The sequence below is a fragment of the Ranitomeya variabilis genome, chromosome 3 (assembly GCF_051348905.1).
Source record: "Ranitomeya variabilis isolate aRanVar5 chromosome 3, aRanVar5.hap1, whole genome shotgun sequence".
Classification (NCBI taxonomy): Eukaryota; Metazoa; Chordata; class Amphibia; order Anura; family Dendrobatidae; genus Ranitomeya; species Ranitomeya variabilis.
In genome coordinates this window covers 194,690,818-194,707,666 of record NC_135234.1, presented here as the reverse complement: position 1 = coordinate 194,707,666, position 16,849 = coordinate 194,690,818, and the positions used below count along the sequence as shown (strand labels likewise).

The 16,849-nt window shown below is 41.2% G+C and overlaps 1 protein-coding gene across 2 annotated transcripts in view; it reads right to left on the bottom strand.

Moving 5' to 3' along the window:
• Window positions 1-6,451: 6,451 nt before the first annotated feature.
• OLFML3 (olfactomedin like 3) overlaps window positions 6,452-16,849 on the bottom strand; it is a 33,163-nt gene continuing 22,765 nt past the window's right edge. Inside the window, exons 2-4 of one of the 2 annotated variants that reach the window (XM_077294956.1) lie at window positions 16,354-16,633; window positions 8,113-8,187; window positions 6,452-7,375 (exon numbers count right to left, since the gene is read on the bottom strand). In XM_077294956.1, coding sequence (XP_077151071.1) covers window positions 6,588-7,375; window positions 8,113-8,187; window positions 16,354-16,633 — 1,143 coding nt within the window. In that variant the 3' untranslated portion in view covers window positions 6,452-6,587. The remainder of the gene's footprint in view (window positions 7,376-8,112; window positions 8,188-16,353; window positions 16,634-16,849) is intronic. The other variant, XM_077294957.1, reaches the window with a different exon arrangement.

The following is a 16,849-nucleotide window of genomic DNA, read 5'->3' as shown; positions in this document are numbered from 1 at the left end:
TTGTTCCACTCCTGGTTTTGGCTTACAAATACTGAGGTAAAAAAATACTGACCAAATACTGCTAGTGTGAACGTGGCCTTACCGTGAATCTACTGGAGATCGCAAATACCCCATACAGCTGTGTCCACAATTACCTTCTTTTGAATTTGGTTAAAGAGTTATTCCAATCTTCATAGATGGATATTGTCAAACAGTGCGTGAAAGAGGCAGTTTTGCAATTTAACCCCTTAGGGCTGTCCCACACGTCCAGATAATTCCGGTACCGGAATAATCGGTACCGGAGTTATCCGTGTCCGTGTGCCTGGGAACTCACGGAGGCCATACGTGCGGCACACGTGTGCCGCCCGTATGGCGAGTGGGTACCACACGGAGCGTGTGGTACCCACTCTGCATGGTGCTGAAGCTGCGATTCATATCTTCCCTGCAGCAGCGTTTGCTGCAGAGAAAATATGAAGAATAGTGTTTAAAATAAAGATCCATGTGTCCGCCGCCCCCCCACCCCCTGTGCACCCCCCCGCTGGTCAGAAAATACTTACCCGCTCCCTCGCTGCTTCCTGGTCTGGCCGCGGCTTCTCCTGCATGCAGTCACGTGGGGCCGATCATTTACAGTCATGAATATGTGGCTCCACCTCCCATAGGGGCGGAGCCGACTATTCATGATTGTAAATGATCGGCCCCACGTGACCGCATACAGTAGGAGGCGCGGCCAGACCAGGAAGGAGCGAGGGAGTGGGTAAGTATTTTCTGACCAGCGGGGGGGCGCACAGGGGGTGGGGGGGCGGCGGACACCTAAATCTTTATTTTTAACACTATTCTTCATATTTTCTCTACAGCAAACGCTGCTGCAGGGAAGATATGAATACCGGCTTCAGCACCATGTGGGGGGGACAGCGCTTACTGTAGCGCTGTCTCCTGCACGCACACGGACCCCAGACGGAGAACGTCCGTGTGAGGTCCGTGTTTTACGCGGACCCATTGACTTTATTGGGTCCGTGTAATACGTGCGCTCCCACGAACACTGACATGTCTCCGTGTTTGGCACACGGAGACACGGTCCGCAAAAAATCAATGACATCTGAACAGATGCATTGATTTTTATGGGTCTACGTGTGTCAGTGTCTCCGGTACGTGAGGAAACTGTCACCTCACGTACCGGAATCACTGACGTGTGAAACCGGCCTTAGTAACTGGGCCAAATTTTTTACATGTGACCAGTGTCACTTTATGTGGTAATAACTATGGAACGCTTCGATGTAACCCAGGGATTTTGAGATTTTTGTTTTCGTGGCACATTATAATGTATAATGATAGTAACTTTAGGTTGATATGTTTTGTGTTCATTTATAAAAAAAATATCGAACATTTGACAAAAAAGTGCAATTTTCAAATTTTGAATGATTATCCCTTTAATCCAGATAGTCATACCATAGAAAAACATTAATAAATAACATGTCCCACATGTCTGCTTTACATCAGCATCATTTGTAAAATGTTAAGTTATTTTGTTAGTATTTTAGGATGTTTAAAAATGTAGCAGTAATTTTTCATTTTTTCAAGGAAATTTACAACATTTATTTTTTGAAGAACCTATACAGGTTTGAAGTGACTTTGGGGGTCCAATATATTGGAAAAAAAACCAAAACTGATACCATTTTAAAAACAGCACCCTGACATATTAAAAACTGCTGCCAGGTAGTTAATTTACCCTTCAGGTGATTTTCAGTAATTAATGCAAAGTGGCACAACAGAAATTGAAAATTGTATTTTTACCACTTAAATGTCGCTAACTTCTGAACATGCCGCTATAGCCGGCAGACTCTAAGGCCACTATATGTCCAGAATTGCCATGACAACCATCAGGACCACACAATCGTGACCTCTGGGTGCTGATGAGGTTAAATCGGAAGCCCCCACACTCATGACGGATATGGACGGTGCCAACACTGATCTTGGCTAATGCAGCAAGTTGTCAGCTACATAGTACAGCCGACAGCTGCTGGATTGTCACCTGTATGGGGAGGCTATTCTCTGATATCTCAGGTCATTAAATAGACGCATTGGCGGTCATTAAGAGGTTTTAAACAGCAGTGAATTGCAAAATTGCTTGTATTTACAAGCAGTGACAATTAGTGTTGAGCATTCCGATACCGCAAGTATCGGGTATCGGCCGATACTTGCGGGTATCGGAATTTCGATACCGAGATCCGATACTTTTGTGATATCGGGAATCGGTATCGGGATTAATAGCAATGTGTAAAATAAAGAATTAAAATAAAAAATATTGCTATACTCACCTCTCCGACGCAGCCTGCACCTCACCGAGGGAACCGGCAGCCTTCTTTGCTTAAAATGCGCGCGTTTACTGCCTTCCGTGACGTCACGGCTTGTGATTGGTCGCGTGCCGCCCATGTGACCGCGACGCGACCAATCACAACAAGCCATGACGTAATTTCAGGTCCTGAATGCCTAATTCTAGGCATTCAGGATTTGAAAATTACATCACGGCTTGTGATTGGTCGCGTCGCGGTCACATGGGCGGCACGCGACCAATCACAAGCCGTGATGTAATTTTCAAATCCTGAATGCCTAGAATTAGGCATTCAGGATCTGAAATTACGTCACGGCTTGTTGTGATTGGTCGCGTCGCGGTCACATGGGCGGCACGCGACCAATCACAAGCCGTGATGTAATTTTCAAATCCTGAATGCCTAGAATTAGGCATTCAGGACCTGAAATTACGTCACGGCTTGTTGTGATTGGTCGCGTCGCCATCACATGGGCACAGGCGACCAATCAGAAGCCGTGACGTCACGGAAGGCAGTAAACGCGCGTATTTTAAGCAAAGAAGGCTGCCGGTTCCCTCGGTAAGGTGCAGGCTGCGTCGGAGAGGTGAGTATAGCAATATTTTTTATTTTAATTCTTTATTTTACACAGTAATATGGATCCCAGGGCCTGAAGGAGAGTTTCCTCTCCTTCAGACCCTGGGAACCATCAGGGATACCGTCCGATACTTGAGTCCCATTGACTTGTATTGGTATCGGGTATCGGTATCGGATTAGATCCGATACTTTGCCGGTATCGGCCGATACTTTCCGATACCGATACTTTCAAGTATCGGACGGTATCGCTCAACACTAGTGACAATATCAATTTATGAACATGGGAATGATCCTTTAAGCACTTTAATTTCTCACAAACAAATTTAATATAATGTCATTACATGCCCGTCAATCCCTTCACATGCTGCAATCCACAGCAGAACCACTAGGTGGCCACAAATATACTGAAGCATATACAGTACAGACCAAAAGTTTGGACACACCTTCTCATTTAAAGATTTTTCTGTATTTTCATGACTATGAAAATTGTACATTCACAATAAAGGCATCAAAACTATGAATTAACACATGTGGAATTATATACTTAACAAAAAAATGTGAAACAACTGAAATTATGTCATGTGAAACAACTGAAATTATGTCTTATGTTCTAGGTTCTTCAAAGTAACCACCTTTTGCTTTGATGACTGCTTTGCACAATCTTGGCATTCTCTTGATGAGCTCCAAGAGGTAGTCACTGGGAATGGTCTTCCAACAATCTTGAAGGAGTTCCCAGAGATGCTTAGCACTTGTTGGCCCTTTTGCCTTCACTCTGTGGTCCAGCTCACCCCAAACCATCTCGATTGGGTTCAGGTCTGGTGACTGTGGAGGCCAGGTCATCTGGCGTAGCACCCCATCACTCTCCTTCTTGATCACATAGCCCTTACACAGCCTGGAGGTGTGTTTGGGGTCATTGTCCTGTTGAAAAATAAATGATGGTCCAACTAAATACAAACCGGATGGAATAGCATGCCGCTGCAAGAAGTTGTGGTAGCCATGCTGGTTCAGTATGCCTTCAGTTTTGAATAAATCCCCAACAGTGTCACCAGCAAAGCACCCCCACACCATCACACCACCTCCTCCATGCTTCACGGTGGGAACCAGGCATGTAGAGTCCATCCATTCACCTTTTCTGCGTCGCACAAAGACACGGTGGTTGGAACCAAAGATCTCAAATTTGGACTCATCAAACCAAAGCACAGATTTCCACTCGTCTAATGTCCATTCCTTGTGTTCTTTAGCCCAAACATGTCTCTTCTGCTTGTTGCCTGTCCTTAGCAGTGGTTTCCTAGCCTCTATTTTACCATGAAGGCCTGCTGCACAAAGTCTCCTCTTAACAGTTGTTGTAGAGATGTGTCTGCTGCTAGAACTCTGTGTGGCATTGACCTGGTCTCTAATCTGAGCTGCTGTTAACCTGCAATTTCTGAGGCTGGTGACTCGGATAAACTTATCCTCAGAAGCAGAGCTGACTCTTGGTCTTTCTTTCCTGGGGCGGTCCTCATGTGAGACAGTTTCTTGATGGTTTTTGCCACTGCACTTGGGGACACTTTCAAAGTTTTCCCAATTTTTCGGACTGATTGACCTTCATTTCTTAAAGTAATGATGGCCACTCGTTTTTCTTTACTTAGCTGCTTTTTTCTTGCCATAATACAAATTCTAACAGTCTATTCAGTAAGACTATCAGCTGTGTATCCACCAGACTTCTGCACAACACAACTGATGGTCCCAACCCCATTTATAAGGCAAGAAATCCCACTTATTAAACCTGACATGGCACACCTGTGAAGTGAAAACCATTCCCGGTGACTACCTCTTGTAGCTCATCAAGAGAATGCCAAGAGTGTGCAAAGCAGTCATCAAAACAAAAGGTGGCTACTTTGAAGAACCTAGAATATAAGACATAATTTCAGTTGTTTCACACTTTTTTGTTAAGTATATAATTCCACATTTGTTAATTCGTAGTTTTGATGCCTTCAGTGTGAATGTACAATTTTCACAGTCATGAAAATACAAAAAAATCTTTAAATGAGAAGGTGGGTCCAAACTTTTGTTCTGTACTGTACATCACATGCACATAGCACTGCAAATCGTGTTTTTCACTGCTTGTCATCTTGGGATAAAAAACCTAGGACCAAAAGGTAAAAAAAGGTATATATGTCCCAAATCTAGCAAGATACTCTTTTATAACCCACACAAACCTCCTGTATTGAGCCATATCAAAAATGAATATTTCTTATGATTGCTGTAGTTCATATAGAAATTCTAATATTGCTGCGTTATTTATTTCCAATGGACGATTGCTTAAACATAGCCTAAATTAAAATATATTGTTTATATCCATTTAAATTTACCATTCTTTAACATAAGAGTCTACTTTTAACATCATGCCATGTATAGTTCTAAAATTAAGAACAGATTAATTATTTAAAATATCTTTCAAGTGGTCGGAGCTGGTTTATCTGATACTGACTTTCAAATGCTACGCATTGACATATATTGAAATGATACCATTCTCTCCACTCCCTATAGGAATCTGCTAGTGAGGTCAACGAATATTAGTATTAGTATGCAATAAACTCATATGCTCCCTCTAGTGGTGGTTAAAGGTAGCGAGCATCTTATATATTATTTCAATGTGAATACAGGGGGTTTGAAGCTCCGCTTAAGAGAAACACAGCTTCATTGCTATTAATATAAATCAAGAAATGAAAAATACAGATCTAGCAAGGAAACTGTATTTTTACCTTAACGCAGATAATACTGGGACATGACTGCTCAAAAAAGTGTAATTCAATATTGAACTTGACATTGGTCAATGGCTTCTGTTATCAATATTCTGTGTGGTGTGTCATGATAACCTTTGTTACATCTGTATGTGACCATTATCACTATTTACAACATTTTCCAGATAGCATACAGTAGTGAGACTGGAACTAAAGACGAAGGGAAGGATCCGCGATGGATCGACTTAGAGTTGAATTTCCTGAAATTTGCAGATCCTGGCAAATTAAAAAACTCTGCCATTTGATTCGCAAGCATTGGCCCCCCAAAAAATGCCCCACACCATTTCATACTCTGCCAAAGACTCAGAAGGCAGGCTATTAGCACTCATCATGACCTCTTGGACTTCCCCATGATATCCTGCAGTTATCTAGTGCAGCCAGTCAGGAGGTTATCACAGGCAGTATATAAGATGGGGCCAGCCAAGCAGAACCATAGGAGGTCAGAGTGCACAACTCTTTCCTCCTAGGAATAGAAAAAATTCTCTATTTATTCGATGCAAATCAAATTAGAGGTGAACATTTGCCAAACTTGGCAAAATTAATTTTTCAAATTATCTGCTAACCTCTACCTGGAACTCATTGCAAAACAGTCAGACAATACTCTATGGCGACATACAGAACAATCACCACGGATATTGAACACTGGATCTACATTATTTTAGATAAATCAATTTTTTAGATTAAAATATATGACTATTACACTGAGATAGGAGAAGTGGTGACTGATTTCTTTTCAGCATGTATGAATTGAAATTATACTGTTAGAATAAGCAGGCAAGAAAACAAATGAGACATCAGGAAGAAATTGAACTTTTCCTCAGTGAGGTGTTGTAATGCCATGTGTAGAGTATTATGTGAAAGACCCAAATTATATCGAATCCTTTAATATGAAAATTGATACATGAAATCATGATCACTATCAACTCTAATACAGTTCATCCCTAGGCTTCATGTTGAGTTTATATAAGATTTGATATCCTTCATCCCAGGCATAGATTTGTTTTTCCTTGGGGTTGTATTTCATGCTGGAATGAGATCCATACCTTTTGGGAAAGTAAACAATTGGAACATTTTCACTGGATATGGTGCCACTGACGTCAAAGACACACTGAATACGAGAGCGGCTCGGGAGCTTAGTGTTGTATACTACATATAGAGTGCCGCACACCACAAAAGCACTTTCTGCATTTTCTATTGGGCATGGAGTATCCCACATCTGCTCAATGCCAAGGTTGGCTGGATCTAGTTTGGCTAAGCAGATGTTCTTTTCATTCTCTTTGGTGGCATAGATGACCCAGAGACCTTCTTCATCGGCCACTATATCTATGTAGTTAAATTTGGACAGTCCGTATACTGGTACTTGATCTTCAATGGGCAGAACTGCGCTGTCAACCACCGTTCTGGCAGTCAGGTTGAATTTTATAACCTGGAATTCCTCATCTTGCCGTATATAGTACAAATTTCCCCCATAAACAATGTGTCCTGTACCAATCCATGGATAAGGTAGCTTGATCCGAGGGACTTTACGCGTTGACGATGTAAGAGTGAATTCCTTCATGCGGGAGAATACAAACACAGTATCATTGCCTGCTCCATCAAAGACATAGACCTTCTCGGAATTTCCAACTGGGTCCTTTGTCCAGAGGCCAGCGCTGCCCCCAAATCGCTTGAGTATTTTCATGGCATTCACTTGAGAAATAGTGTCACTGCAATCTACATAAGTAAAGAGGTTATAGGAGTAAAAACAAAAACAACAACAAAACAAGCAAGTTTATAAAGTAAAATCAGCAAAAAAAACATTAGTCACCAAGAATTCCTGCAAGATCAGACTACACAGCGAGGTTGTAGTCTGTAACCATGGAAAATCACAGATCTGCATTTGAGCTTTGCAAATAAAACCGTAGGATATTTTAGTCTCAGCAAAATGCTGAATTGCTTCAGTTTTTACATACTGAAAACATATAGATTTAAGAATAAATATTAATTACGGTACATTATTGAGACTTAGAAAGCACCAGTCACCAGGTCAAAAGAGTCCAGCTTTGTTCTTACTTTATTCTCACTGCTTCCATGAGTATTCTGGTTTTTCTGTGAATTTGCCATATGGTTTCAGAGGTATTGCCATTTTTCATTTAGTGCTACTTTTTCTGATCTTTACAATGAGGAGTGGCTCTAACAAATCCCCGGGGGCGTACATATAGGCTGTGAGTTTAGCGCGAAGTAAAAGGCCCATATTCCTGGAACCATAGGGCAGATTTAAAAAAAAAAAAGAGAACTGAATACTCACGGGAGCAGCGAAAATATAATGAGCCCCTGTCACATGCAGGGGCATCGCTTTTCTCTGCAAAACCAAAATATTTTAAGCTATACTTTTTCCTATGAAATTTGAAACAAATTTGAAAAGGAAATTTTACAAGAAAAGTGAAATGGGGTTAATGGAACCCACTTACATGACTTCCGGATGATGGGAGGACTCTGCATCACATCGGTTTCCTCAGTCTCTGCAACCTCAGCCTTTGGACAACCTATTATAACATGAGAGGTAGGTTCCACTAACCCCTGTGAATTTACAGTACACATGTAGTAATAGCAATAGGTGAATTCATAGAAGTGTACTCTTTGTTTCTACCACATGCAGGTAGTGCACCCAGTGATTCTTAAGGAAACCTGTCACCTCGAGAAACGCTATTGGTAATCTACAGGTAAATAGCATTCAAATCTTGCCTGGCAGGCTTACTAGGACAGTGGCTACATGGAGAAAATAAAATATTTTTCTTCTTTCAGCTGCTGGTGCAGTTACTGCTCACCATACAGTGGGCAGACTAGTATCACCACTCACCATGCAGGGCAGACTGCTAATCACTGGGGCCCAGAAGCTAAAATGTCCTTTCTAAATTTCCATTTTTACACCCTAATCACTTTTGTAATTACCTTTGTTATAAAATACCCTACACTTTTTCCTATCTTTTAATCCCTAAATATGTTACTGCACTTCCTGTGATGTTTTCCGAGGGCAGTGAGGCAAGAAACTGTAGTAAGTAATTGCAGTGTGGCCCCCTGATGATGTTTTGTTCCAGAAGGGGTGAGAGACGCTGTGAAAAATTAAGTGCAGCACCAGCCTTTTGTAATGTCTCATTTGAGACTCCTCTCACAAGAAAGTCACAGGAAGTGCAGAAAAAGAACACATTTAGGGATTACCAGGATAGAGAGTAGTGTAGGATATTGTGTAATAAAGCTAATTACAAAAGTTGTTTGGGTTTGAAAACATACCACCTTTAAAGGGAATCTGTCAGTAGGATCAATCCTCCTAAACCGTCTATATGGGCATGTAGTTTATAGGAAGCTGAATAAAATGATACCATGATATATATGATATGATATCTTATTCCAGAAAAATTCCATGTTTTTCTTATTTCCAAATGAGCTGTTCAGGACCATGGGCCGGTCATTGGTCTCCCTGAAAATCTGCCTCCAGAGATTATTTTATATGAAAGGGGGAATTACTAGGGTGAAACTCGTAACTAACACAAAACAGCAGAACTGAACTTGTCTCATAACAAACACGTTAGCAGCTGCAGCTCTGCTGTATTGCAACACTAGCTGCCTATGAGATGGAAGCTGAAGCATTGAGAGGAACCTGCAGATGTGTCAGTATTACACACAGCTCTGCAGTGAGATCAGGAGAGCAGAGAACGGCCATTACACATCTCACTGTGAACTACTCTTCATGTAAAATAATCTCTGGAGGCAGATTGTCATGCAGATCAGTTTTCAGCCCTTAGGGTACTGTCACACAGTGGCACTTTGATCGCTCCGACGGCACGATCCGTGATGTTGCAGCGTCGCTTGATTATCGCTCCAGCGTCGTAGACTGCGGTCACACTTTGCAATGCACAGCGCTGGAGCGATAATTTCATGACGTAGTTGCGATGTAGAAGTCATACGGGACATTGGGAATATCGTGCACACCTTTGTTACACGCTGCGATCATGCCGCCACAGCGGGACACTAGACGACGAAATAAAGTTTCAAACGATCTGCTACGACGTACGATTCTCAGCGGGGTCCCTGATCGCAGTAGCGTGTCAGACACAGCGATATCGTAACTATATCGCTGGAACGTCACGGATCGTGCCATTGTAGCGACCAAAGTGCCACTGTGTGACAGTACCCTTAGACCTGAACAGCTCATTTACATATAAGAAAACTTGGATTTCTCTTGAAAAAAGGATACATGCTCACAATCAAGAATAGCAGCGTTTTGGACGCAGTGCACATGCGCTGCATTCAAAATCCTGCTTTCTAGTTTACAAGCACAGTGGATGGGATTTATAGAAATCCCATGCCCACTGTGCATCTATTTGATGCTGCGTAAACGCACCCGCGTTTACCAGCCACAGCATGTTAATTTCTGTTGTGGAGACACTAGTTTATACCACAGAAATTTCCACAATAGAAATGTAATGGATGTGATAACTCAGCATTGTTCAGTGAACACATGAGGAATTACCTGCCTGATTAGAACACAGAATTTCCTGATCATGGAAATGTACCTTAGATTACAGATAACAATGTATCATTTTTTTCAGCCTCTTATGACCTACATGCCCATATAGATGGCTTTGGAGGTTGATCCTACTGAGAAAGTCCATGTAAGATAGGTCCTTGGTACCTTAAATAACCTCAGAAGAGTGCCAAGAATATTATACAAATTGCCTACCAAGTCATTCTTTTTAATAAACTCGTTTCTAAGTGATCCCAAACTGGTAGCCGAGAAGCCACTTTTTGATAATCTTTGCATATTTTTGTGCACTAGTAGCAGTATCTGAGCTATAGATTATGCATGTATTCAGGGTGCATCTGCCATTGCATCTTTCTTTGCACAGAAACACTAGTGTAGCAGAGAATTCTGAACGCTTCAGATTAGTTGTGGTTAGTTACATGTCTCAGTTTCCATCAACAGTTATCTTTTGAGGACCCATCTATAGCGAGAGAAAGGGGACTATGATATTTTTCAATAGTTTTCTATCGCTGCAGATTATCCATAGGTAAGGTGTTTTTTTTTAACTGCCTCATCTTGTCTATTAAAGATGAACAATTTTACTTGTGTTGCACTGGCCCCGAGTCCATTCTGGTTCTTCATGGCAGCTATTCTTCATTTTTCAAACATTTCCAGTTTGAAATCCTCAGTGCCTCTGAAGCTTGCTAGGCCCAGCAATAACAGGATATCACGTAAGGACTAGTCACACTAGGCCTCATGCAATGTCATTGCATGCATTGTGACAGACTGGTATCAGGGCAGCGCAAATCAAATTGCTCATCTCTACTGTCTATGCTACATTATAAAATGTCTCATGTTTTATCCTGTAAAATTCTAGCTATATACATCCCTATCAAAAAAAACAACACAAGTTTCCAACTAAACACTTTAAAAATAAAAATCATTTGCAAAAGAGGAAGGGAAGTTTAGTTATTTGCATGAATGATGCAGCTCTTTTTTTTTTGTTCGTTACCCTCATTCCTCCCTTGCTCAAGGGTATGGGTTTAGTTTGGGTGGCACATATATAGTATATAATACATTTGCAAACACAAGTACGGTATATTATATGTACTATACAATTGTGCTCAAAAGATTACATACCCTTGGCAGAATTTTTGTTTTCTTGGCCTTTTTTTCAGAGAATATGAATGATAACACCAAAACTTTTTCTCCACTCATGGTTAGTGGTTGGGTGAAGCCATTTATTGTCAAACTACTGTTTTTCTCTTTTTAAATCATAATGACAGCCCAAAATATCCAAAGGACCCTGATCAAAAGTTCACATACCCTGGTGATTTTGGCCTGATAACATGCACAGAAGTTGAAGTTAACATAAATGGGTTTGAATGGCTACTAAAGGTAACATCCTCACCTGTGACCTGTTTGCTTGTAATCAGTGGGTGTGCATAAAAACTGAGTGAGTTTCTGGGAATCCAGACAGACTCTTGCATCTTTCATCCAGCCACTGATGTTTCTCGATTGTGAGTGAAGGGGAAAGCAAAAGAATTGTCAACAGATCTACAGGAAAAGGTAGTTGAACTGTATAAAATGGGAAAGGGATACAAAAAGATATTCAAGGAATTGATAATGCCTGTCAGCAGTGTTCAAACTGTGATTAACAAATGGAAAATGAGGGCCTCTGTAAAAACAAAACCACGATCAGGTAGACCAACAAAAATGTTCTCCACAACTGCCAGGAAAATTGTTCGGAATGCAAAGAAAAACCCACAAATAACATCAGCTGAAATACAATATTCTCTGAAAACTAGCGGTGTGGCTGTTTCAAGATGCACAATAAGGAGGCACATGAAAAAAAAATGGGCTGCATGATCGAGTCGCCAGAAGAAAGCCATTACCGCACAAATGCCACAAAGTATCTTGCCTACAATATGCAAAACAGCACAGAAACAAGCCTTAAACCTTCTGGAACAAGGTAATTTGGAGTGATGAAACCAAAATTTAACTTTTTGGCCACAACCATAAACGTTACATTTGGAGAGAAGGCAACAAGGCCTATTATGAAAGGAACACCATTCTTACTGTAAAGAATGGAGGTAGATCGTTGATTTTGGGGATGTGTGAGCTACAAAGGCACAAGAAAATTAGCCAAAGTTGAAGGAAAGATGAATGCAGCACATTATCAGCAAATACTGGAGGCAAATTTGCACTCATAAGCCTGGAAGTTGTGCATGTGATGTACTTGGACGTTAAAACACAAGGCCAAGTCGACCTGTCATTGGCTACAGCAGAACAAAGTGAAGGTCCTGGAGTGGCCATCTCTCCTGACCTCCATATCATTGATCCACTCTGGGGAGCTCTCAAGCATGCAGTTCATGCTAAACCATCCAGGAATTTACAGTAACTGGTGGCTTTCTGCCAAGGAGAGGGGGCAGCTTTACCATCTGAGAAAATAAAGAACCTCTTCCACAACTACCACAAAAGACTTCAAGCTGTCATTGATGTTAGAGGTGGCAATACACGGTATTAAGAAATGGGGTATGTGAACTTTTGATCAAGGTCATTTGGATGCTTTGGGTTGTCATTATGATTTAAAAAGAGAAAACACAGTAGTTTGACAATAAATGGCTTCACCCAACCACTAACCATGAGTGGAGAAAAAGTTTTGGTGTTATCATTCATATTCTCTGAAAAAAAGGTCAATAAAAAAAATTCTGAAAGGGGTATGTAAACATTTGAGCACCACTGTATATATATGACCTCTTTTTAATGAGTCAGGTGTGTTACAAAAGTGACAGGCACCTCTGCATGTCTCACTACAAATCTTTCTCCAGTATGTGACGGGAGCAAGATTTGTGGCATAAGACACATCACAGCTCATCATGAATTTAAGGAGCTTGCATTGCCAGCCTCTTGTCCCACATTAACTCTGCCCATTTTGGCAGAGTGGCTGCAACTGCTGTAAAAATGTCAAAAGTTACAAAATAGTTGCGGAACTTAGCATTATGCTAAATTATTATTACTTTTTAAAGTGCATTATGTCAGATTTCTTGTACAAATACTTTGAAGTCTAGGGACCAGAGTGTTAAAAAATACAAATTAATAGCAAAATTCAGTATAGTATCATTGGTATTTGGAAATTAGGAGACTCTTCACAAATTGAAGTGACTGTGAATAGTGATGAGCGAGTATACTCGTTGGTCGGGTTTTCCAGAACATGCTCGAGTGGTCTCCGAGTATTTGTGAATGCTCGGAGATTTAGTTTTTGTTGACGCAGCTGCATGATTTGCGGCTGTAAGACAGCTTGAACATATGTGGGGATTCTCTAGCAACCAGGCAACCCCCACATGTACTCAGGCTGGCTGGCAGCCATAAATCATGCAGCTGCGTCTTCCTTGACAAACACTAAATCTCTGAGCACTCACAAATACTCAGAGCGCACCCGAGCATGCTCGGGAAAACCCAAGCAAGGAGTATATTCGCTCATCACTAACTGTGAATTAACCCCTTAACGTCCAATGACAGAATCCCCGGTGGAAGATTCCCTATAATGAGGCAGATGGAGGCACTGTGAACGCCAAAGGACCTGTGATCCGGCGGTGTCTGTCTTTTTTTTAGGCGGGCATAAAAACGCGGTCCACCATAGTTTTGTGCACCTCTGAAAGGAAGGACAATGCTGAACAGAGGCCAGATGAAGTCCAGAGTAACTCTGCTGCCTTATTATAGTGAAAGGATTCCTCGGGGGTTTCATCTGTCACGTCACTCGAAGATTTAGATGGAAACCCCAAAGTAAGTGCTCAGCGTAGAGTGCCATATAAATGTTATGAAAAATGTATCCAATAAAAGCTTCAACTCAATCCACAAAAAAGCAAGCCCTCACTCAGGTCCGTCATCTGTTAACGGAAATATAGGGGACTTCCACATTACTGGTAGCACAAAGGCTATGGAAAAACAAAATGGGTAATTGCCTCCAAAAATAAATTCTGCGCTACCAAATCCAAATGCCCCTCTTCCTTCTGAGCTCCAGTGTGCATAAATCACCTTTAGCTTTCACATTTGGCAAGGGTATAATTTCCAAAATGGGATTACTTGAGGGGGATTCTGCTCTCTAGCACTTAGGGGGCTCTGTATATTGAGTCCACAAACTATTCTAGGAAACTCTGCGCTCTGCAAATAGCACTCCATCCCTATCGAGACTCTCCATATGGCTAAGTAGTACAGTACAGCCACATATGGTGTATTTCTATATTCAGAAGAAATTGTGGGACAAATTCTGGTGCCCATTTACCCACTTCTTGTGTGAAAATATAAAATCTGGGGCTAAAACAAGATTTTTGTGGTACAAATGTAATTATTTTTTCTTCACTGCCCAATGGTATAAAATAATTTTTCTGTGACCCAACCATGGTGTCAAAATGATCACTGCACCCCTAGATTAATTAATTGAGAGGTGTAGTTTTTTAAAATGGGGTCACTTATGGGGCGTTATACTGTTCTGCCACCTCAGGGGCTCTCCCAGTGGGTCATGGCACCCTCAAACCATAATAGTAAAATCTGCACTATAATATGATGCTCCTTCCCTTTTGAGTTTTGCACTGTGTCTCAAAAGTAGTTTTCACCCATACATGATGTATTGGCACACTCAGGAGAAATTACACAAACAAAATTGGGGTCCATTTTCTCCCGTTACCCTTGATAAAATAAAAAACATTTGTGCTTAAAGATGATTTCTGTGGAAAAAATTTGATTTTCAATTTTCATGGCTCTACATTATAAACTTATGTGAAGCACCTTGGGGTTGAAGGTGCTCACCAAACATCTAGATGAGTCCCTTGAGGGGTCTAGTTTCCAAAATGGGGTCACTTGTGGGGGGGTTCCACTGTCTAGGCACAATAGGGGCTCTCCAAATGCGACATGGCGTCCTCTCTCGATTCCAGACAATTTTACATTCAAAACCTCATGTGGTGCTCTATCCCTTCTGAGCCCTGCCGTGCGCCTAAAGAGTGGTCTTCCTCCACACATGGGGTATCGGCATGCTCAGGAGAAATTGCACAACAAATATTGTGGTTCATTTTCTCCTGATACCCTTGAGAAAATAAAAAAGTTTTTAGAATGTTGTCATTTCTGGGGTTTTTCTGTCATATAGGCCCCCAAAGTTACTTCAAATATGAGGTGGTCCCTAAAAAAATGGTTTTGTAAATTTTGTTGGAAAAATGAGAAATTGCTGGTTAACTTTTAACCCTAAGGGTGCGTGTCCACTGTCCGGATTCACGGCGCCCTGGAAGGAGCGGAAAACCCGTTCCGCCCAAAGCGCCTCCCCCTTCTGTACGCTCGGTGATTCCGGATGTGTTCATTGCACACATCCGGAATCTCCGCACCCCATACATAGGGCCCTGTTATTTACCTTGCGGCGACGGAGCGTCGCCACAAGGTAAACAGACGTGCTGTGTTCTAAAAAGACGCACCGCGTGTCTGTAAACGCAGGGCCGCTGGATGTGTGTTCGCACGCATAATGGAGACAGGATTTCATAAAATCCCCTCCACTATGCTGTAACATCTGGACGCTGCGGGTTGAACGCTGCGATTGTACGCAGCATTCAATCCGCAGCTAATCTGGATGTAATCCGGACAGTGGACACGCACCCTTATAGCTTCCTAATTAAAAAAAAATATGTTTCAAAAGTTGTGCTGATGTAAAGTAGACAAGCGGGAAATGTTATTTATTAACTATTTTGTGTGATATAACGCTTGGATTTAGGGGGATAAAAATTAAAAAATTCGAAAATTGTGAAATTTTCCAAATTTTTGCCAGATTTCAATTTTTTTCACAAATAAATGCAAGTCATATCAAATAAATTTTACAGTTATCGCAAAGTACAATATGTCATGAAAAAAACAGTCTGACAGTCACCGAGATTCGTTGAAGAATCACCACATAAAGTGACAATGGTCAGATTTCAAAATTAAGGCCTGGTTATTAACCTAGAAAGTGGCTTGGTCCTTAAGGGGTTAAGTATGGTTGATTGCCACGTAAGCATGATTATAGTAGATGAAACATAACTACTATTATATCCTTGAAGATCGGGTTAGATATCAGTGGGCAGCCATTGCCACTTTTTTCAAGGTCATGGTTTCCTTTTTGCAGTAAATATATACAAACATTGCACCAAAATTCTGCAAGGAAAACTCTTACCTGTTAGCTTTTCATATTTTTCCTTCTTCTTTTTTTTCTCAAGGTGAAGCTCTGTCAATTTTTCATTTATTTCTACACAAGATGGAGCGGGGTTCTGAGTCTCCAAGTAGTCTACCTCTCTTTCGAGCCTGTCAACACGTACATTTGTGTTTTCCATCTCATTCCTTACTGTATCCTTCTCCTTCTCTATGTTCTCCAACATCTTGAGAACCTGGTTTTTGAAGTCACGGAGTTCTGCGCTGTATCGACTGCTTTGATCGTGCCATTGCACAATTCTTTCCTAAAGCCATAGAAGATATTTTTTAGAGCAATAAGGAGATTATAATCTGTATCTATCTAATTGGTAGCAATAGTTGAAATCTTAATCAAGTAAAAAGCATACATTGAAATATTCAGAATGGTCCAGACATTTTCTTTTAGACCTGAATAAAAAGAATTATAGAATATTACAGAGGAAAAAAATAGCCTGGCACTTGCTTACTGTATTATGCAATTC